Raw genomic sequence first — 23,890 nt, 5'->3', positions numbered from 1 at the left:
AGAACAGCAGATATTTTCAGGGAAATTTGTCAAAATCAGATCCAGAAGAGATGGAGCACCATTGGTTGAGATCCGGGTCGGGAAGTTGACCGATTGAGTCAGTCCCAATGAGTCGCAGAAGTCTTTTGCTGAAGTGCCATGAGAGGTGAGAGAGGTACCCACACCTAGCCAACTGGCGTGATGATAGTTGAAGTCATCACATATGAGAAGAGTTGGGATGAGAGGTTCGAAGTTGGTCCATGTTTTCGGAGAGAGAGATGTAAATGGAGTCATCACTGTTTGGTGGATGGTACAACACACATCTAAACATGAGGGGGGAGTGGAGGGGAAGCCATCACCAGAAGTATTTCTGGGGGTGTGGGGGAGTGAGAACAGTGCATGGAGAGTGAGGAATGGAGTTTTTTTTATGAAGAGAGCAACTCCACCGCCAGGACGAGGCTCAGGTCTGTCATACCAGATTTGGGAGTAACCAAGGAGAGATACTCGGGAGTCAGACATGTCTTGAGGGAGGAAAGTTTCTGTTCGGTAGATTATGTCTGGTTTGTCAGTGGCAACCTGTATGGAAAGATCTGTAAGGTTTGAGCGAAGGCCCCGGATATTTGAGGTCCACACTGTTAATGAAGAGGGAGGGGAGGAGGCTTTGGGTGCAGGGGAGGGGAGGGGAGGGTAGGACGAGGAAGAAGGGAGGGGGGGGGAGGAGAGTTGTGAAAGAGTGTGGGGTTTTGCAGAAGAGCTAGGGGAGAGGGCCGAATGAGGAGGAGAAAAGGCTCGGTGGGGATGTGTTGAGGGACAGTGGGGATTGATGAGAGAAAGGGTAGATGGCAGTTGAAGATTGGAGGAAGTGGAGTGATGGGATGGAAGAGAGAGGTCAGGGGAAGGAGGCAGGTTTGTGGGTGTGAGGGGGGATAACTTTGAGAAGGGGGAGTGAGGGGGGAAATTGCAGTGAAAAGGGTGAGAGGGGAGAGTTGAGGGAGAAGGGTGATTGAAAGGTGAGAGTGAAGATTGGAGGGGGAAGGTCTGTCAAGGTTACTTTGAGAGGGAGGGGTGAGATGGAAGAGGGACAGGGAGTGGAAGGGGTGAGAGTGTGAAGCTTTATACTCTTGGTTATATTCTTCCAAAAGGTTCTGGCAGTGCCTTGTTCAGTCTATCTATGGTGCATGTGCTGACCTTCCATCACCTCATCTCTTCGAATGACCTCATAATAGACTGCCTGAGACAAAGCAGACTATCTGAACTCATGGTGTTTGCCTCTAAATCTTGTATTCCCAACACATCATGCTCTGTGCCCAACTTACCGACTGCCAACCAAATCATGACTTTTTTACCCACGAAGGTAGAGGAAGTCCTGTTCAGCCTCGACCCTGTATTCGAGATTGCTCAGATGGAATCTGGCTCTGCTGCTCTTGTTTTCCCCCCCCCTGTCTGCACTCTTCAACCTGTTGTTCACCTTTGGCCTCCTCCCATCCAATCTACCTCCCAACAAGGGTTCAAAGCAGATCCTCTCAATGACAAACGAGTTCGCTTACTTTCATTGACAAGCAAAGTAACAGAATCGATTATCACTGCATCCTTTTTCCTTTTTTTCAAAACAGCCTGGTGTCTGACCAGCAATTGACCACCCTCCTCAAAATTTCTTCAAAAGGATTGACCGATTCAAATTTGTTGTGTACTTAGTCAATTGAGCCTTTCTTTAATCGCTAGATCGCCACTACAGGTGGTGCTGCAAGGGTCGAATTAACTAAAATTGGCAATTCTTTTGTCACACCGACTTCAGGTAGTATTGTCTGCCATCGTTTTCTACTTCTGCGTCAGTATTAGATCATTGCCCAGAGTCTACTTGTGCTAGTTACCTGTGCCACCGAAGGTGGGCGGAGGTTATGTTTTCATCCCTGTCTGTCTGTTTGTCTGTGAACAGGATATCTCAAAAAGTTGTGTGCAGATTTGGACGAAATTGGGTGAGCAGGTTAAGGTGTGTGACAAGGACGTACTGATTCGATTTTGGTGAAGATCCAGTTCCAGATCCGGATATGACAATTTTATAATTTTTAGTTTGTCTGGAATTGGAATTCCAGATGAGGTATTGTCATTGTGCACTGTCTGTCTGTCCATCAGTCTCCTATTTTGACTTCTCCAGCCAAACTGGTGGGCTGATCCAGTTGAAATTTGGCAGTAACATTCCGCTCCTGACTGGTAACGGGGATTGCAAAGCTCGTTCTGGTCACGTGACTTTCAGTAGGTCAAAATGACGGACTTAGTAAATTCCTTCAATCATCTTCTTCTCCAAACCCACCAGAGTGCTGCCAAATTTGGGTTTCAATATTAGACCAGGGTAGCAATGTTAAATTGCGGAGGTCATGCCAATCACGTCACCAGAAGTGTGTCAAAATGGAGGTCGCGAAAATTCCTTCAAAAATCTTCATCTCCAGACCCACCAGTCAGAATGATACCAGATTTGGGTTGCAACATTAGGCCAGGGTCCTGATGTTAAATTGTGGAGGCCATGGCAATCACATCACTGGAAGTGTGTCAAAATGGCCGACTGACTCAATTTTTGTGAAAAATGTGTAAATTCCTTCAAATATCTTCTTCTCCAGAACCACCTGTCAGAATGCTATCGAATATGGTTTGCAACATTAACTATTGAGGTGATGTTAAATTTTGGAGGTGATTCCGATCACGTGACCGGAAGTGTGTCAAAATAGCCGGCTGACTCAAATTTTTGGGAAAATCATGTAAATTCCTTCAAAAATCTTCTTCTCCAGAAACTCAAGACAGAATGCTATCAAATTTGGGTTACACTATGAGGCCAGGGCCCAGATAAGCTGCAGGTCCAGTCAGGTCAGGTATGGGAGCATGTGCAGGAGCAGCACATCGCTGTGTCTACTTTCCGCCGGTACACCAGGGGCCTCCGTCTGGCCATCACCCAGGCAGATGCCCGGCCCATCCCCATCTCCTTGAGATGCACATCAACCTGCTGCAACCACAACGCATGTGGTTGGCCCACTGGCCTCCTCCACTCAGGAGGCTCCCTCGCTGAGAGAATCTGGTGAGCGGGATCAGCATCAGGAAAATGAGCCACATGTCCATACAGCAGCAACTGATGCTCACAGACCATGCAGGTAACAAATCTCATTTGAGTCTCTCTCAGCAAACGCTCGTTGGAGGACACAAAGTCTGACCAGTGATCGCCAAGGATTTTCCGAAGAGACCTGCTACCAAAGGAATTAATTGTCTGTCTCAGATCCTTGGTCAGAGTCCAAGTCTCACATCTATAGAGCAAGAATGGAAGCACCAAGGACCTGAAGACTCGGACTTTCATCCTCTCGCACAGGTACCGGCAGCGCCACACCCCATGATCCAGTGAATCCATGACTCCCCAGGCCTGACCCAAACATCTGTTGACCTCTGATTCACAGCCAGCAGAAACATGAATATCACTGCCAAGGTAAGTGAATCTCTCCGTGACCTCAACATCCTCGCCACAAACAGGAACAGACAGGATAGCAGCATCCAATATGTCATTGAAAGCCTGGATCTTAGCTTTGACCCAGGAAACCTGTAATTCCAGCAGCTCCGACTTCTCATTCAGCACCTCAAGGGCAACAAAAAGGATATCGAAAGTCTCTGCAAAGATGACTGCATCATCTGCGAAATCAAGGTCAGAAATCTTGACATTCCCAAATGATGCACCACAACTTGATCTCTCCGACATCCTCCCCAGAATCCAGTCCATACAAGTGCTGAAAAGTGTGGGGGCCAGTACACACCCCTGTCTAACTCCAGTAACAACTGGAAATAAGTCAGAGATGGTACCACCACATCTCACAGCACTCTCAGTACCAGAGTAGAGTTCAGACATCAGATCGATCAGTTTTGGTGGCACCCCACGAAGACCAAGAATCCTCCAGAGGGCATCCCGATTCACTGAATCAAATGCTTTACAGAGATCAACATAGACTGCAAGCAGCCCCTGCTGAAACTCTCATCTGCGTTCGGTGAGGACCCGAAGAGCAAGTATACGGTCAATCGTTGACCTCTTTGGTGTAAAGCCTGACTGCTCTGGATGCTGCTGCTCAAGCAGATGGTGGCGAACCCTATCAAGAATTATCCGAGCAAAGACCTTGCCCGGCAATGAGAGCAGCATCACCCCTCAGTAGTTGTTGCAGTCTTGGCGATCACCCATCCCTTTCCAGAGAGAGACAACAAGACTCCTCTTCCAGTCAATTGGGATGATGCCTGTGTTCCAGGCAGAGCACAAAACTGCATGCAAAAACACGAGTCCAGCATTTCCACCAGCCTTGAGAAGTTCAGCATGGATGCCACAGATCCCTGGAGCTGTCCTCCATTTCAACTGGTTTTCGACACTTTCACTTTCTGTGGTAAAGCGATGTGGCGTGCATAGCATCCCATAACAGGAATGATGGCGCTGCATGATCATCCTCTCAGCGGTCAAACTTTTTGAAACTTCGCAACCCCCCCCTCCCTCACCCACCCACATCAAAAATACTCTGAATGGGCCAGTGGTTCAATACAACGGTTTTCAAATAAATCAACTGGAAGTACATTAATTGCCTAATAATTTAAAAGGACTGAATTAAGATGAAGAGTAGATTTACTCGGAAGATGGAGTATGGTAGTACTCCATATAGATTATACAGGGATTATATGGGGGAAAATGGCTGCCCATTCAAATGTGTACACAATTACAGGCTTATAAACTTCTATAGCGTGAAGCCTAAGCATTTAAAAGCCATACATTTTATTCTTGAGCATTTTCTGAACTCCCAAAGTACATTGGGAAATTGCTAGAAAGAATTTTTTTTTTACTTCTTCTGCTTCTTCCCCTCTGAAAACAATGTAAAACTGTAGCCCAACCTAACTCAATACCTATTGACGCTATGATGGTGATTCCAATGCAAGGAAGTTACTGTGTCTCTGGTCTCGTGCACGCAACCCAAAATCTTAGAAGGGATAAAACATTCATCATTTTATGAGGAAAATAAATCAAACATCAACGTGGATTCAACCAAACCATGCCAGGATTTAATTGCGGGAGGGGGGAAGATGGACAAGACCATTCCAAACAATTCCAAACATATCCAAACAATTCCACAAATCAACTAAAGCAATTATTAAAACAATTTAACAACATAAATGGATTTCATCCATCCCAAAATAACAATATATATATATATATATATATATATATATATATATATATATATATATATATATATATATATAGAATTTTATCCCTGTCTCGTAAGAGGCGACCAGGGTTGCGTCAGGAAGGGCATCCGGCGTAAAACATGTGCCAAATCACTATGCGGATCATACGGATGATCCGCTGTGGCGACCCTTAACGGGAGCAGCCGAAAGAAGAAGAAGAAGAAGAAGAAGAAGATATAGATATATATAGACATATATAGACATATATATATATATATACATATATATATATATATATATATATATATATATATATATATATATATATATATTAAGCATTTTATTTGTTTTTTTTAAATGATAATCGCATCGTTTTGCATATGTGGTAATCCACACAGTGGACTGAACCAAATGCCAGGATTGAAGGGGAGTGGGGGGGCATGGGGGGGGGAATGTTCCATAAGCCAAATTAAATTCCATAGATGTACATAATCCAAACCAAAATAACAAAATATATAAATTCAATAACATCGTCTTTGGTATGACTGGCAATGGTTGCCAAAGTCATTCTTCTCGTAACCCTTTCAAGTCTGAACTCTCAAACCGCTCTCCCTCCTCCAAATCCTGGTGGTGTCTAATAAACATCTGTTTCTGGTGCATGTTCCCCCTACATCTCCTCCATTACCTCAAATGGCCGCACTGCTGATACCGCACGTGAAAAGGCTGAATGGCTAAACTCGGTGTTTGCATCGAAATATTATGTCCAAAACCCATCGCTTACTGTACCCACCTTACCCAGTAGCACCCAACTGTCCCTGGACTCTGTGTCCTTTTCTTCTGACAAGGTGGAGAGCTTGCTGTCAAACCTCGACTCAGACTCTGCAACCGGTCCTTACGGCATCAGCCCACGTGTCCTAAAAACCTGATCCTCTGCTCTTGCTCACCCTCTCTCTGTTCTATTCACCCTCTCATTTGCTCAAGGTCATCTGCCATCTGCTTGGAAATCAGGAAACATCACTGCCCTGCATAACAAGGTGCAAAAACAGATCCCTGCAGCTAAAGACCAATCAGCCTTCCCCCAATCATCAGCAAGGTTATGGAATCCATCATCACTTCCGACATTAAATCCTTCCTCTTCCCCAATGGCTTGATATCCGATTGGTTCCAGATCAGGTCACTTTACCCTGGATATGCGACTTCTGCTCTCCCAACAATGGATGGAGGTCCTCAATATCAGACATGAAATGAGAGCCATATCCCGAGACATATCACGTGCTTTTCACACGGTCTGGCACCCTGCCCTACTCACCAAACTCTCTTCCTATGGTATCCAAGGCCATCTCCACTCATGGCTCGCAGACTTCCTCTTCTGTCGCAGTCAATGTGTGGCCCTAAATTGAGTTCTTTCATCCCCTCTTCCTGTCCAGGCTGGAGTTCCTCAAGGCCGGGTTCTGGGCCCTGTTCTTTGTTTTGTGGTATACCTTGTTGAGGCTCATATGAGAGCTAACACACAATGCACAGCAAGGGAGGGGGGGCAAGAGACAAGAGGGACGGGAGTGGGAAGGACAAAACAGTGGAGAACAGAGACATTAGGAGATCTGTGGAAGGGAGAGATACTTTTTCTGGTTTTCATCAATGATCTCTCCGACTCTGGAAAATCCTCTTTATCTCTTTGCTGATGACTCCACACTCTGCCGTACCATCTGTCATCCCTCAGTCATCTGTCAATAGCAAGCATCTGTCTGTCATCTGTCAATAGCAAGCAAGCAGCAGCTTCTTCACTCTCTGCAGATCCGGGTAAAATCACAAACTGGTCCAACAAGTGGAACATGTGCTTCAACCCGGACAAATATCACACTCTCACTATGTCTCTCCGAAAAGAAAATCTGGAAAACCCACCAATCTACTTTCTCAACAATCCTCTTGAAGAAATCCTTTCATTCAAGCTTCTGGGTCTCACTATCTGCCATGCTTTTTCCGGGGAAAGCCATATTTCTAAGCTGGCCTCCAAAGTCAGTTGCCGACTGGGAATCCTCCATCGTGCAAAGTCCTTCCTCGGCCCACCTGAGCTCTTGACCACATACAAAGCTTTCATCTGCAGCCTGATGGAGAATTGCTCTCCCCTCTGGGCTGGTGCTCCTGCGTCCCAACTTTCTCGGCTTCACGCTGTGGAAACCAAGGCATTTAGGATCATTGGCATCTCCAACGATGGGGCTGAGTCTTTGGGCCTCTCACTCTCTCACCGCAGGCAGGTTGGTGGTCTTTCTGTCTTCTACCGTCTCTTCTCCGGTCTCGCCCCCACTGCTCTGTCTGCAATTTGTCCCCACTATATTTCCGCAGGGCGCTCAAGGTCCACCCACAAACCCCTTCTGGTAAAACTACCAAAACCACGAATCACTGCTCACCTTCACTCTTTCATTCCTCTTTTTTCCTACCTTTGGAATAAACTCCCTCACTCTGTTCAATTCCATTCTTCCCTCTCGGCCTTCAAAACAGCTGTTCACCACCACCTCTTATCGTCCCCCATCCAAATCCTCGATCTTTTCTTCCCCTCCATTAACCACCCCAAACCCAGCTCCTTAAAATTCCCTGCTTTCCTTCCAGAAAGTCCCTGTAATGTCCATCTTGGACACCCCATGTTCCCCGCCCCATCCCTCTCCCTTCCACAGATCTCCTCATGTCTTTGTTCCCCACTGGTTTGTCCTTCTTACTCCTGCCCTCCTTGTCTCATGCTCCCTTTATTGTGCGTTGTGTGTTCGCTCTCATACGAGCCTCGAGGGTGTATACAAAAAAAAACCCTCTTCGTAAGATAGCCTTCAAAAATCCATGCTTGCTCTTCACCTCCTCTACTTTGTTCCTCATATATTTCACCTGGGTCAATGCAATCCCACAATTCCCTTCAAGGATTCAAGATGGCAGTACACTGTCATCTCATGTCATGTTCTGTCCCGACCAATGATCCATTGTACCCCCATTTACCCCTCCTGCAAGAACCAAATCTTACCTCCAGGTCGTTATTTTCATTCCCTCTTTCCTGTGCTTCTTCCCCATTCATTTATCCAGCAACTTGTACATCTGCTTTGTTTCCCTACCATCCCAATGTTAGCATGCAGCCATTACACATGTTTCCCATAAAGTTATCATGTCAATTAATGGGGTTTGGCCCAGTGAGAAATCCTCCTCATGGCAATTGTCCAAAAATAACATCTCATTAGGGGTCGGGGTGGGACAGACTCTGGTCCCACTGAGAATTTAATAGGAATTTCATGGGATATTTGATTAAAGGACGTAACCCTTCTATCCACCATCCCTTTCATCAAGACCCAGTAATAAATACTAATTGCCTGCATGCCACTGGAGTTACAAGGTTTTGGCACCTAAGTGTAAGTGATGGCAAATGGTTGTTGAAGCAAATCGTAGGTTTACACTGATGCACGAAGGACTACATGCATTCATTTGGTGCATACCATAAACCAAGTACACGATTCATCGGGAAAAGCACAAGGAATGTGAGGGCTCTTGTCAATGTGTTGTTACATTTGCTTGAAATAAAATATTTCCCCAAATTAATTTCACCGAGTTCATCTCCTGACCACCCACCCTCGGATTCACTGAACTTATCCTCGTCCTTTACAATAGCAAGCCCGGCGTTGCCTTAAAGATTAAGGTGTCTATAGCTCAAGATCTTCGGGTCTTGAGGTTGAATCCCTGTGGTGCTGTTGAAATAGCATCAGGTGGGTTGACTCAGTATGTCAACCCCCATGATGGATCTACAGTTGGTGATTCTGTGTTTGGTGATCACAGATTAGTCGGTCATCCTTCCGAGGTCGGCAAAATGAGAACCGGCTTACTGGTAACAGGGGCACTGCATCAGCGGCATAGTCTTCCTTCCAGATGATGATGCAACCGGCAGCCACAGACCGTACGAAATACCTACAGTAGCACCTTAACCATCTCCAAATATGTAGTATAAGAAGTTAGCAACAACGTTAACAACTGAAATCTGTTGACCTTTATCTCATGTGAGTCATGAGTGGTTTGGTCCACGTTGGGAGACCGCAGCAGTGCATACTGCCGGTAGATCACGAGGAATGGTTCACACATACCGTACGGAACAGACCTAGAACCTGCTCATCAATCAATGGCTTTTCCACCCTTTGTCTGATGTTCTGCACCAAAGGCGACCTCTCAAGTCAGAACAAACCAACAATACGAATAAAGCAAGAACCCTTTTAGAAAGAACACACACACACAATTAAACATCCCACGCTTCCAAGATGACCTTGCTGAAGCGGTACGCCAGTAAATCACCAAATGGAGAACAAACATCACCGGATGGGTAGGGAAAAGGGACTCGAAACCGAACTGTTCAGGGAATTCTCAGGCTCAAGGAGCACGCGCGTGCGAGTACATGAACCTACCTGTGCCTCGAGCAAGCCACGTTGGCACAGTGAAACAAAGTGCCAGGAGGGTCATCATTTCGGCACAAACTACTTTCTCCCGACGTTGCTGGGGGTATCCCTGCGATGTGGCGGCTGAAGCCCGGAGATGTACTCACACCGACTAACGGATAGGACGTGACAGCCTCTGACGCCAGCCTTTCCTTCCCTGCATTGTGTGCTGTGAACGACATGAACGGTGTGCCGGAGCGAAATGAAAACAAATAAATTCACATCCACCGGACTGTTTACTTTTTGAACACAAAGCCATCGCCTTGCAAAGTAATCTTCGTCTTTTGCAAAAGTAACCGCTTTATTTGTCCTTATAAGGATGGTACTCAGGTAAGTAACACGACAGGTGCTCTCTCAGGTAAGCATGACAGCTTTGCCTGTTTGGCGAGGTGGCTTTCTCTAATCTCAATTCGCTCTTTGTTCCTGCAAAATGGTGCATATACTTATTGCTACCCTCCTTCCACCACCACCACCACCACCACCACAACTATCCTTGATGCTCCATGTATTCCCTTTGCTCCCCTCACTCTTACCAACCTCCTTTGCCCTCATCTACCTATATCTCCGTAGCTTTTTCACTCTCCCAAATTAATCTCCCCCTCCACAGATGCCCTCTGCCTGCTGAAGAATAAAGCCAATCCACACAAACTACAATAAGGCAGGTGTGCACATTACCAAAATGTGAGACAAAGTACAAAGAAAGTGCATACCTGTACAATATAGTCATTTGAGAATTGCTGAGTCTCTAAGAACAGCCTTTGATAAGGACCCATAAGGCATCAGAGCTTCGCTTGTGACCCCACCCCTTCACCGGACCACCACTCTTATAAATTAATGCCTTCTTTTTGTGTCCTTTATATTTGATCCATCAGTGTAGATTTTTGAATAACATCACCCATATCGACAATAAAAATGAAGCTCCTTCACCTTGGAGAACTCAAATAGAGATCAACATGGAATCATGTCTTTCAATCCTGACAAATCGTACACTCTCGCGATGTCTCTCTGAAAGGACAGTCTGGAACACCCCCCCTGCACCCCCCATCTACTTTCTCAACAATCCCCTTGAAGAAGTCCTTTCATTCAAGTTTTTGTGCCTCACTATCTGCCATGATCTTTTCTGGGAAAGCCACATGTCCAAGTTGGCCTCCAAAGCCAGTCGCCGACTGGGCATCCTACGTTGTGCAAAGTCCTTCCTTGGCACACCTGACCTTCTAACCACTTATGAAGCATTCATCCACAGCCTGATGGAGTGCTGCTCGCTCCTCTGGGGCGGTGCTCTTGCCTCATACCTAGCTCGACTTCACGCTGTGGAAACCAAGGCTTTTAGATTCATTGGTATCTCCTGTGATGAAGGTGAGTCTTTGGGTCTCTCACTCTCTCACCGCAGGCAGGTTGGTGGTTTTTGTCTTCTACCATCTCCTCTCCAGCCTTGCCCTCCCCCCCCCACCCCCACTCTGTCTGTGCTCTGCCCCCCTATAATTCCACAGGATGTTCAAAGTCCACCAGCAACTCCCTTCTGGTAAAACTACCAAAATCAAGAATCACTGCTCACCTTCACTCTTTCATTCCTCTTTATTCCCCACCTTTGGATCAAACTCCCACACTCTTTTCAATCCCACTCTTCCCTCCAGGTATTCAAAACAGCTGTTCACCACCATCCCTTATCTTCCCCCATCCAAAACCATGATCTTTTCTACCCCCGTTACTCCACCCCAAACCCACCTCCTTCAAATTCCCTGCTTTGCTTCTTAAAAGTCCCCGTAGTACCGCCTTGTTCACCCCATGTACCTCGCTCATCCCTCTCCCGTCGACAGATCTCCGATCATCTCTGTTCCCCACTATTTTGTGTTACCCGCCCCTCTTTTCTCCTGCCTTGTTATATGTTCTGTGTTCGCTCTTACATGAGCCTCGACATTGTTTGTTTTTAAAAAAAAAAAAAGCAAATGCAGTCTCTTTCGATAGCATTCAAGCTTCCCACCACTGCCACCCAGTCCTCTTCGCTAAGCTCTCTGCATGTGGATATCAGAGTCCTCTCTTCATCCACGTATGGAAACAATCTGTCGCTCTTGATGGCCTTTTCTCTATTGTTCTACCTGGGAAAGAAATGGCGGTATTTTCACAGATCACTTTTCATTGTTCACATGCACTACATTTACTTTTGGGCTCCACTGGAAACAAACTCCTCATTACTTTTCAAAATAAGTTTTACTTTCACCAAAGAGTTCCTCTCGAGCAATAGAGAAGTGGTAGCTGTCCCTCTTTGAGACAAGATCAGAAGCTAGTCTGAAATGTTGGTTCTGGCATTGTACCTAGTAACTCAGTTGCAGGTAAATCCCTCATCTCTATTCTGTCTTCAGGAAAATAAAATTCCTTGGCTAATCAACACATCTTCATCTTTGCCACACCCCTCAAAGAAATACAGCATCCTGAGTTTCATGATTCACCATTAGGCATAAACTGATGACCTGCACTGGGCAAAATTCAATTTCAAGCTAATATCCAAAGCCAGGTGCAAAGTGGTGCCCACTTAACAAGACGAGTCTTTACTTGGCAAGCCTCAACATCCTACAAAGTACAAATCGGTTGTACACAAAACGTTAAGGTATTGTGGCCTATCGAGGATAACTCACTAAGTTTGATCTCCTTGGAGTTAACTATTTTTTCAAAGTGATAATTGATAATCAAGGTTAGTCCTATGAGCTTCCACTTGGAAGATTCAGAGGCCAGACATTGAATCATAAAGCTTGCCATGCTCCGGAGGAGATGTTAGCTGTAGAGTTCCGTTGGCGAGGACCTGCTTGTGAAAACGAAAGGAAACATCGTGTTATTTAAAAATGGTACACCATTGTTTACTCGTACAAATTGCACATTTTTCCCTTGCAGCCTGTCTGTGAAAAATTATGAGAAGTAATGCCAAGAGAGTATTTCTGTTGGGTCCCTTGACTTTAGCTTTTTGAGATCAGTTAAAAATCCCAAGCTGTAATAAGTGGACCCATCAAAGACTTTCTTTAACCTGTCCTGGGCGAAGTGGGTTTTCTCTGTCAATGTCTTATGAATCTACTTGGTGAGGGCCATGATTCACTCAACTGAAAATGTAATGCAGGTATAATGACGGCACGCGAAGATATACAGTATTGTACATGATGTTTTGTTTTTTTTCATTTGGAACCTCACTCACAGTTTGCTTTGGGACCATACTGCCCAAGGGTCCATTTAACAATTTCCCATGTTGCTACTTACTGTTAAAGTTGCTTGTCCTTCAGCACAAATTAAGTTTCTAGCAGCAGCCTGTAGTTATAACATCTCTACTTATCTGCCATCATGGTCAGTTTCAAGGCAGTGAAAATACAAACCTTGACACCTGATTGCCATGATAATAAATGTATAGGTCCTTTATAGAGGGTTCAGTCTAGAGCAACCAGAATGGTTTTAGGGTCGGAAGGTTGTAGTTATGAAGAAAGATAGGAAAAATGGGCTCTGGGTACTCGGTACTCCTTTGTGGACCCCAAGAGCAGGTGGGACCACTTCCGCGGAACTGGCCGGGGTCCTGCGACCTTTTTACGGACACTGAAGGCCGGTTAGATCACGTATGCGTAGCTTCCCGGTGCCCTGGGACCGCTTCTCAGACCCCAAAAGGTGGGACCTCGTGTGTGTAACCGCCTGTTTACATTAGAGAAGAGAACATTATATGAGGATATGATATAAATATTCAAGATATGAAAGGGAATTGACAGATTATATGCAAATATCCTGCAGTGTCTTCCGCAAAGAGTGCGCTAGTTATCGACAGCACCCTTTACAAGATTCAAATCCTAACAAGCGAGCTCCAGTCAGATGTCGAACCTGGCCAGTCAGTTTTTGGAATATCTTGAGCCAAAAACATTCCTGGGTCGACCCTACAATCAGGTGGGAATAATTGGGGCTGTTAAAAGTAGAAGTAATAGCTTGTTTAGTCTTTTTCTCTTTTTTACTAGAAAAAGGTTTTAAAAACCCAAAAACATTTAAACAGAGCTTGGGGTGTGCACCTTGAGCCCGTGGCCAAAGTACATAGTCCAGCAAGCCTATCCCACAAGCATACACATGCTCCACATCCCTAAGGCTGAAGCACATGACAACCGAACACACGCATTCTAAACTAAAAAAACAGAATGCATAGTCATACAATACCAAGACCACTCCTCAAAAGGCCGAGTAGCAGTATCGCAGTCATAGTAGTAGTAGTAGTAGTAGTAGTAGTAGTAGTAGTAGTAGTAGTAGTAGTAGTAGTAGTAGTAGTAGTAGTAGTAGTAGTAGTAGTAGTAGTAGTAGTTGGATAATTTTTGTTAATAGGTTATGGATTGGATTTATCTTAAATTATCCTTCCTAAAATGCAACTGTCGCGTATATTGGTATGTTTGTATGTAGTTGAAATAGCTGCACCCCCTGGTGGTGTGTGTGATAGCCCAGAAGTGCGTGGGAAACTGAAGCCAGAATTCAATTGTAAATATATACGTACGTGCACACAAAATTATTTAATTTCAAACTAATTAATTAATGCAACTATCACAGAACATGGTTACAGGAGCAATTCGAGAAGAACAGTACTCAAGTGCCTGTTGTGGATGGGCCCTTCGGCCATTGTATATAAACAGAATTACAGGAAGTAAATAAAAGGAGATCAAAAAATTATCTGTTGAGTTAAGATTTCTAACTTTCTCATAAGTACACTTGTGTACACCATGCAAATCCTGAGTCTACTAATACTGTTAATACTACTCCCACTACTACCACTTTTTAACAGCCATAACTATTCCCACCTTATTGTGGGGTCAGCCCAAGTAAGCGTTTGGCCTGAATCCTTCACAAACCGGCTGGCCAAGCTTGACGTTCGACTGAAGGCGATTTGGGCAGGAATTTGCTGGTTTTTTTTCCAATGAGACTTAGTTAAACTTGTCCACTTCGCAAATGGCAGTGTTAGATCTTTAATGTCAACAACTACCAGTGCTGGCAGATCGGTCCTCCGGCTTAACGTCCAACCTCGGCATGGCTGTGGTACACCTCACCACCATGCATAAGGACCAGGGTGACTGTATAGCGGGGTTGACATTCAAAATCCGGCTTGGAAGCTCAAAGGTGAGTGCACACACATCTCGGTTATCCAGTCAGGCCCTCGTGCAAACCCCTGAGTTTAAAATTTTTTTAACATAAAGAAACAAGTGAGAAATGACCACAATGTGGTCACAACCTGCGAAGCAAAACAACAAAACCGGGCAGGGGATAGTCAGCAGAGGCCTGCAGGCCTAACGTGTTTGGGCCACCAGAAAACTAAGATGGCGGCAATATCATTTTGTTTGGGTGCCATGATGGGTGGAGTCAAGCAACAGATGTGGGTGTGGTCCGGCAGCTGTCTGACCAATGGGTGCAATAATAGCCCCGTGGGGGACTGACGGTTATTTCCCCAACATGCGGGGTGAAAATGAGGGATTATGGGGAAGGGGCCATGCCCTCCGCCATTCCCGAAGTGGTATGGTTATGGGGAGCACAACTTAAGTTAACGGCATGGTCCTTATGTTTCAGAAAGAGTTTGGTCTGCATTTGGCCGTCAGTTTCTGAAAAGATTTTGAAATAAATTACCTGAATTTTAGTCGAACCCCCCCCCCCCTTTTCAACCTCTTATGGAGGTGGCTCTGGATGGGGAGCACAACCCCATCATACCTTACTGTTCTGATGTATCGTACCAAATTTGGTCCATATCGGCCATGTAGTTTGTGAGGAATTAACATGTTTTAGTGAATAAGCAGGATTAGGGGAGGGAGGCTGTGGCCCCTTTACAGGGGAAATATGGCCATGGGGAGCACAACATCAGGTTCGGGCATGGTCTCGATGCCCCGTTGTCAGTTTGGTCTGGATCCGATTCTCGGTTTCTTAGAAGACTTTTGAATAAAATACCAATATTTGGGGTAAAAAAAACAACCCTTTTCACCCCCTTTATCGGGGGTGCATCCAGATGGGGAGCACAACCCCACGAGACCTTGTTCTCATGATGGATCGTCCCAAATTTGGTCCATATTGGTAGTTTTGTGGGAAGATGTTTTAGTCAAATGTTAACGGACGTACGGACAGACAGCCGGACACCGGGACCCACTCTAGGAGCTTATTGCCTAGAAATACCCTAAAAATCGCCCCTCAACAAGAACAACAACACGGAGCTCTTGTACATAGATCTGCAACACATCACAGGTAAAAAGTGAAGACTAGGAAAGCTGAAACAATCCTAACATAGTTCACATGAGAAAACCAAAACAACATACGTACGGTATTTAGTATTAGGATGAACAGCTCTTATTGTTTGTCTATGTTTGATAAACTTTTCCACCGAGTTAAACAGTTTAAAGTTCCTCCTTGTTTGATTTTTGTGTTCTCAACCTGGAATGGCACTTGTTAAACAAAGGCAGCACACGAGACTTTCATTGTGGGAAGAGAGGAAGTTGTAAGTGCCATGTGTAAAGTATAGTGCCTTACATGAGAGAAAGGAAATTACTAACATTACGTCAGGGTGGATCTCTTCCTTTTCCTGCTCTGTTGGCTGCGATAGGTGGAGAGAAACTGCTTTCAAAAGCTGCAATTGTTGAGACCCCCTTGGCTGGAACTATACTTTATTATATAGTATACATAGACAAAGTCGTTTCAACATATTGTTAATATATAATAAAGTAGTTCAAACAACACTTCTTGTGACAGGTAAAGTTGTACCTGCACTAAACGTGAAAATAGGTAAAAGTTATCGATTCATGTTAAACATTATCTTCAGCAGGACAACGCACTCATGGAAAACAATGAGTATTTTCTTTAAACGATCTTGAAACTGTCCCTTCGTGGTGGTAAGTGAAGACCCAAGGTTCAGGGGTGTGTTCAGTTCCAAAGTTTCTTGTCGAGCACTTGCCAAGTGGCTTTAGCAATCAAGCAAGCACTCCATTCGAAACCGTTGATAAGGAACGGCTAGCTTGGCAAGCGCTAGCTAGCTGCTTGGTAACTGAACACACCACTGGATTATGATTCAAAGCATTTAGAAACCTGGCCTTTGGTCCAGATGTTAAACACCATTTTTTAAGATGACCTTGCGTTAGGGTCCGCACAATGTTTTTCTGCATTTTTGTGATCACCAGACCATCTTAATGAATATTCCGATTGATGCCACTCTGGCACCCTTGAGCGTTTTTGTAGAAAACCATTAATATGCAAATTAGTGGTGGCCATTGTCGAAATTACTATTTTTCTTAATATCTCCAGAAGTAAGCATCCAAACAGCCTGGTAAAGGTGTCTACACCCATGTTTTTAGGATCACTGGTTATGATAAACCCACTTACAATTTCATAACATTTAAATTTAGTTCATTAATATGCAAATTAACAGTCACCATTATTGAAAATGTAGATAAATAGACATATGAGGTGTGTTCAAAAAGTATCCAACCTTAATTTTTCGTGCGTAAAGAAATGAAGCTCGGGAGGTGTGGTTTGGTGCATGTATGTAGGCGATTCTAATTCGTATGCGTGAATATTTTCCCGCCTGCAGAAGCTGTCAGTCGCCGACAGACCGCCGATGAGTGAGGAAGTGTAAGTGAGCGCCGTCGGATTTTCGTTTTTGACAAAATGACGGATCACTGTGGTCTCATCGCCAGTGATCACTGTGTTGAAGAAGTTGGGATCGCTGTTCACAGTCTCCAGCATGTCCTGTGCGATCTCCAAACGGAGTTGCTTCTGCTCGAGCGTTAGCAGCTTTGGCACGAACTTCGCTGAGATTCTCCTTAAGCCCAAATCCTCAGTCACAATGGAATGAACGGATCCAATGCTGACGCCCGCCTCGTCTGCAAGTTCTCTGATCGTGATTCGACGATCCTGCATCAGCAGGGTCCTCACTTGGTCAATGACGATCTCATTTCGGGATGTTGAGGGCCTACCAGAATGTGCTTCACTTTCCACTGATGTGCGACCATCTTTGAAGCGGTTGTACCACTTTTATCTGTGTGGTGCCCATTGCTTTGTTCCTGAAGGCCTGTTGAATCTTGCGGATCATTTCCACTTGGGAATCGCCAAGCTTTACACAAAATTTGATGCAGTAGAGTTGTTCAAATTTTTCCGTCATTTTGTCAAAAACGAAAATCCGACGGTGCTCACTTACACTTCCTCACTCATCGGCGGTCTGTCGGCGACTGACAGCTTCTGCAGGCGGGAAAATATTCACGCATACGAATTAGGATCGCCTACATACGTGCACCAAACCACGCCTCCCTAGCTTCATTTCTTTATGCACGAAAAATTAAGGTTGATACTTTTTGAACACACCTCGTATAGATAGAAAAAAAACACTTCAGTCTTTGTGAATATAGATTACTTTATTATTCATACACATTCAACAATTCGACAGTATGCAAAGAAAGCAGCTAACAACATGAACAAAGGAAGACATTCCTGTGTAAATCAAATGTTCATATATGTATATATATACATATATATATATATATATATATATATATATATATATATATATATATATATATATATATATATATATATATGTATATATATACATATAACAGGTTTGTAAACCTTATGAAGGCTACTTCAGTGCTTGGTGTCTCCTTCAGTGTCAGAGTCATCATCAAGGGCAAATGCAGCAGCTGTCTTGGTGCGCTCATTCCTGCAGCCAGTATCTCCATGGCACGTACAGAAAACTGTGCATGGTAACTTGGCTGCTGTGCAGCAGCATTGAGCTGTGTAGCTTTGCTTGTCGGAGGAACATCCACATCATATTACCTCCGAGACCTCTGGTGGTGCAAGAGCGACGTTGGGCGGCAGCATAATTGGAAGTAATGATCTTGATGCCTCATCACGTTTCCATCCGTACTGAGTGGGATCCAGAGGTGGTGGCTGCGGCTCAGCAGCTGACTTCCATATTGCTGTCTGGATATGAGCGCGTCGCACGTTTTGTTCAAAGGACTCTGTAGTTGGTGGCAGAGCCTTTAGGTCTGGTGCTTTGATGGCATTTGGTTTCGCCATCTTCATAGACCACACTTCTTTGCAAACATCAGACATGTTGCTTCTCTCCTTGCTGCCATAGCAAACAGCCATGAACACAGTGGCTTCGGCGATGACATCGTCAATAGATGCATCCACATTCCCAAGTTTTTGAAGTGAATGGCCTGCGGCGAGTGTCTTCTTACCAGTCAGTTTACCTCCACCATACATCTGGGAAACGGTGTCGCAACCTGTCAGTGCGTGTAAAGCTTGTAGGCCTTGCACCATCCCGGCATGCTTTCTGGCAGTGGCCCCAATGTCGATCAACGATCGGCCAGGACGTGTTGCTTCCATTGTTACGCAGCATTGCAGATGAGGTTCTGTGAAGCGATACACAAGCAAGATGAACACATCAGTATCATCACAGATGACTGTGATGCATTTTGCACCATCTTCGGAAACTTTTGCGACTTGCTGAATCATGATATCTGCCTCCTCATGCGTATTCTTCAAATCAGTGCGACGCCTTTGGGCTCAGTGGTGTATTTCCACTGGGGTAGACTCCTGTCCCGTAATGACGAGCTTGTGTTGGCTCTGCTTTCTCTATTGACTAACGTCAATCAAATTCTGGCAAATCAGTTCTATCAGTTGAACTTTTTTCTCAGTTACTGACAGAACCACCAGCTGTGGAGGCAGTGGAGTCTGGCAGTTCAACCTGTGGCACTTGCTAGCCTGCTACCCAGCTCTTGCTAATCTTGTTCCACTCTTGATGCTGAAATCATGATATGTGTCAAATACCAGATATACATCTGATTTGTCCACCTTTGCCATGATGTTGCTCGTGAAGTTATCAACAAAGTCTTGCACAATTCCCCTGTTAGGCCAATGAATAACCCAGAGGATTACACAACCATCTAAGATGGTGACTTCAGGTTGTGGACCCAGTCTTGTTGAGATTTCCACTTGGAGATTCTTCTTCAATGTCGACTTGGGCTTTGCTATTCTCATCTCCCCCTTTTCATTGAACATTGATGTTGGCACAGGTGCCAGCTCACTCGAAGACGTCACATAGTTTGATGTTTCGACTTTGTTGGAGTCCCATGACCCTGGAGTAGATGAGATTTAGATCACAAACCTCAGTAGATCCCACACGCATGACTTTCCGTGTCACTGTCATAGTTATGACTTGTTTAGATAAGGGAGCGTTGAATCCTGCTGGCCAGCTTTCTTCATATGAATGCATCTGTGCTCGGCCAATGACAACTGCCCTTGGCGTGTTCATCTTCTCCGGTCCAATTCTGCCAGTTACAATGTTGACAACTCTGTCTGCATGTTCGTTTGGGTCAAGTGGGTCGATACAGGACTGGCTATATTTCTATATATTGGCTATATTTCAGGAACATACATACATATACATACATGTATACAAAATGAGAGTTTTAGTAATATTGTTGTGGGGCGGGTCTCCATGGCGAGCACGACCACGAGAGGGAGCAGTAGAGTCGGTTCCACCGAACACCCGGAATTTAGGTCATACCTTTCAGATAAATCTGAAAGGTCACGGGTCCCTTATCGGACCGAAGATCGCCAATAGGTCGACTACGTGGGATAGGGTCAATTGCCAATTTCAATATACCTAAATACCCACGTCATCCAAACTACCGGGGAAATTCACCCTCGGCAGGATCTGCGTTGTCCGGGCCGTTACCGAGCCGGATCCGAGCAGAGAGTACCAGAACCCTGCCGGCCAATTGCGCGATTTCGGCAACAATGAGGCCTCCTAATTCCCATTCGCAGTGCAGAAAACCAATCGTAGAAACGACAAGGACGAGCTGGGACATTCAACAAGAGGGGATTTATTTACAATAGGCAGGGAGACACAGAGCAGGGTTATCCAAATAAGCAATGCAAATAATGTACAACAAAAAGCACTTAACAATTCTGCTTATGAGACGGGACCCACGGACACACACACGCACACACAAATAAAATGGACCTCAATGGGTCTTCAGTCAGTAGAGCCGGGCCGGGGTACCTGTCCCGCCTCGTGCGGTCACACCGACCCAAACCTCCACGGTGGGACTCGAACCCACGACCTTGGTGTTGCCAGCACCAAGACTGCAGACCGCTCGACAACGACCACAGACCGTGCCGCAATCACCACGATCCTCCGAACTGCTGTCTTCTCCTCCACGCTGGTCCAGACAACCACACCCCTCTTCTTTAGGAGGGAGGGGCTTCTTCTGATTGGACGGTGGGTTGTCAGGCGACATGTGGTGGCCTCCCGATTGGCTGGGGCATGCGTGTGGTGCTCGCCCTCCGCTCATTGGCTGGAGGAAACGCTCTCTGCCCCTCCTCGGAGCGGAGCTTTGACCCGAGGCGACCAAGGCTCTGCCCACGTCCTCAGCCAAAAACACGTGCGTAATGGAGACCGGTCGAGTGCGGGAAGGTGGCGTTGTTGTCGTGGATGTAGTAGTAGTAGCTGTTGCCGTTGTTGTTGGTGGTGTAAAAATCCTAACTATAAAATAATCCGTAGCATACATGTAATTCCCATTCTCGGGGTTGGACATCCTGAAACTTCGCCGACCCATAATGCAATGTCCGCATAGCAACGCTGGCGAAGGGGAAAACAAAGTACATCGTTCACTCGGATCGCCCTGCTATGCGTTGCAGCGGTGTATCTAGCGCTAGCGCTATCGCAAGTACTTGACTCGTACCTGTTACAAGTTTGTTTCTTTCGTAGCCTTTATTACACATTATTATTTGCAACAATGCCGAAAAGTTGCTGTATTTTCAGTTGTCCTAATAACAAGGCAAAAAAATTCAGAACTCTCCTTTTATCTCATACCAAGTCGGGCTACTGAACCAGAGAGGAGACTTCTGTGGCTTAGAGCCATCAATCGTGGCATCAATTTCTATCAAATGTTAGAGTTTGATGGTTGATCAAACAAATGTTAGAGGCTCTAACATGGTTCCCTCCAACATTTTTGTGTAGCATAGTCTGCACCCAACCAGAGACAAAAAAATGTGTGGGCTTCCAGTGATTGGTAGTTTTTCATTGCCTCATGTGTAAACACTCCTGAGATTAAAAAGAAAAATATATTCTGTGGTTAGTTATTAAAATAGTACCAGGGCAATTAAGCAATGGTACATCACACAAAAACATTAACACCTCGACCCTTGATTGCCATTAATAGGATTAGAACTTGCAAACTAAATGCAATGACAATGTGTCGGCCTTTCCTTTAAGTTCACCGCAGTCTTGTCCTCAGCCCAGGCGCTTCAACTCAGCAGCCACAAGAAATAGCCACGCACTGCTACATCATTACAAACCGTAGAGACACACACATGCTCACTCACATACAGCAACGCTCATACACACAGTCATACACATCATTAAAATCAGGGATAACACAGAATTTATACAACATGAATGTGAGCAATATTTTAATCATTCATTGACATTCTTGCTGGGTCAGTGAGTGACCCACAACTAGCACAGATGACTCACCGTCACACAGTACAGACAAGGCAGGTCAATTAAAACTATTACTAACTAGCCACGTCAGCTCGGGAGTTCATAAATAATTGAAATAATATATTAACACTCCAGTACAGTAATATTAGATAATACACAGTTAAAACTTGGTTTAAAATTGAATTACATACCTGGTGTCTTGACTAGAAACGTGTATACGTCCGGGTATTGCAAGTTCGGCCATTCCTTCGGGTTGTCGATCCACGAATCACCGGGGTACTAGTAGGGGCAAGAATCAAGGCCAATTAACTTTATTTTGGCTCGATATCTGGCCAATGCATCACCTGACAAATGTTCTTTATATTGATATGACATTGCAAACACTTGGGTGAACACAATATATCAACTAGAGGGGGAGCACTCGGGAGAGTGCAAAACCTCCGCCGCCAATACTGCTGGGTCACTCAAGTGAACATTATATCTTATTCATTAAATATGATGTCAACAGTGCTGAGAGTTATAGTTCTTTTCTCCAACATTTTTTTTGGGTGGGGGGTTGGAAATCACTTAAAACATGTAGAAATGCAAAAAAAAGAAATCGAAATTTTGTTGAAAAAAAAGTTGCAAAATTAATTTTTTTCTCTAACAATGTTTTTTGGGGGGGTTGGAAATCACTTAAAACATGTAGAAATGCAAAAAAAATGTTTTTTTCTCTAACAATTTTTTTTTTGGGGGGGGGGTTGGAAATCACTTAAAACATGTAGAAATGCAAAAAAAAAACATTTTTTTTCTCTAACAATTTTTTGGCGGGGTTTGGAAATCACTTAAAACATGTAGAAATGCAAAAAAAAAAAAAATTCTCTACCAATTTTTTTTTTTGGGGGGAGGGGGGTGGGACCAAGTCCAAAATCTCATGGCATGATCCTTGGACCATACCTAACCCCCCTACCAAGTTTGGTCAAAATCCGTCGAGGAGTTTTTCCGTAATACTGTTCACAAACAAACAAACAAACAGAAAGGGGTGAAAACAGTAACCTCCAATCTTCAATGGCGGAGGTTAACAATTTATCTGAAATACATCGACAGAAAAAAACAAATCACTCGGCTTTGCGTGCAAGTAAAACCATGATGTGCGTGCGTCTGCGATCGGTGCTGCGTTTGTTTTCCCCTTTGCCAATATGGCGGTCGCGTTACCAAGCGAAGTCACGTGACTGTGACGTATGTCCGACCTCAAGAATTAGACAGAAAGGGATGGATTCTAACTGTACACATACTTATTGACATAACTAACTTTGGGACCTGAATGTTGAGTGCTCATGGCTGCCAGATTCATAGCACTATAAAGATAGATGGTTGGTTTCCCACTAAGCTTGTTAAATCACTTGGTGAGCAGCCTCTACTCCCGCGTTGCAAACACGGCCTGCTCCAAGTTCCGTATGAAGTTCCGCATAGATAAAGTACAAAAGAGGAGAACCACAATGGTGTACCTTTTAAATATAAATCTTTAAATATGAAATTCAAACGAAAAATTAACAAAATTCAATTCAAAAATATATCAATCCAGAGAGAACACAAAATGTCGGTCAACGCTTTTCACTGCTCGAACCAACATGGAGGAACTCCGAACACAAACGAGGTCGATGGAGGGTTTTATTTATTTATTTATTTTAATATGTATTTCTGTCAAACTGACAGGTAGATAATGAAAACATATCCCACAAAAAAGTTAAACAAAGTGATGTCATCTGAAAATGAAATTGCTCAACATTTTCAGCCGTGAAGCACCACCCGA

General features: G+C 44.6%; 1 protein-coding gene across 2 annotated transcripts in view; it reads right to left on the bottom strand.

The window, feature by feature from the left end:
• Window positions 1-9,744, bottom strand: part of LOC147030026 (receptor-type tyrosine-protein phosphatase beta-like) — a 267,673-nt gene extending 257,929 nt beyond the window's left edge. For both annotated transcript variants that reach the window (XM_085873693.1, XM_085873694.1), the window contains exon 1: window positions 9,591-9,744. In XM_085873693.1, the coding sequence (XP_085729819.1) occupies window positions 9,591-9,648 (58 nt within the window). In that variant the 5' untranslated portion in view covers window positions 9,649-9,744. The remainder of the gene's footprint in view (window positions 1-9,590) is intronic.
• Between the last annotated feature and the right edge of the window lie 14,146 nt (window positions 9,745-23,890).

This window comes from Eptatretus burgeri, chromosome 3 (genome assembly GCF_056783735.1).
Source record: "Eptatretus burgeri isolate ZD-2024b chromosome 3, Ebu_testis_v1, whole genome shotgun sequence".
Classification (NCBI taxonomy): domain Eukaryota; kingdom Metazoa; phylum Chordata; class Myxini; order Myxiniformes; family Myxinidae; genus Eptatretus; species Eptatretus burgeri.
The sequence above is the reverse complement of the archived record's forward strand: the minus strand, read 5'-3'. Positions and strand labels throughout refer to the sequence as shown.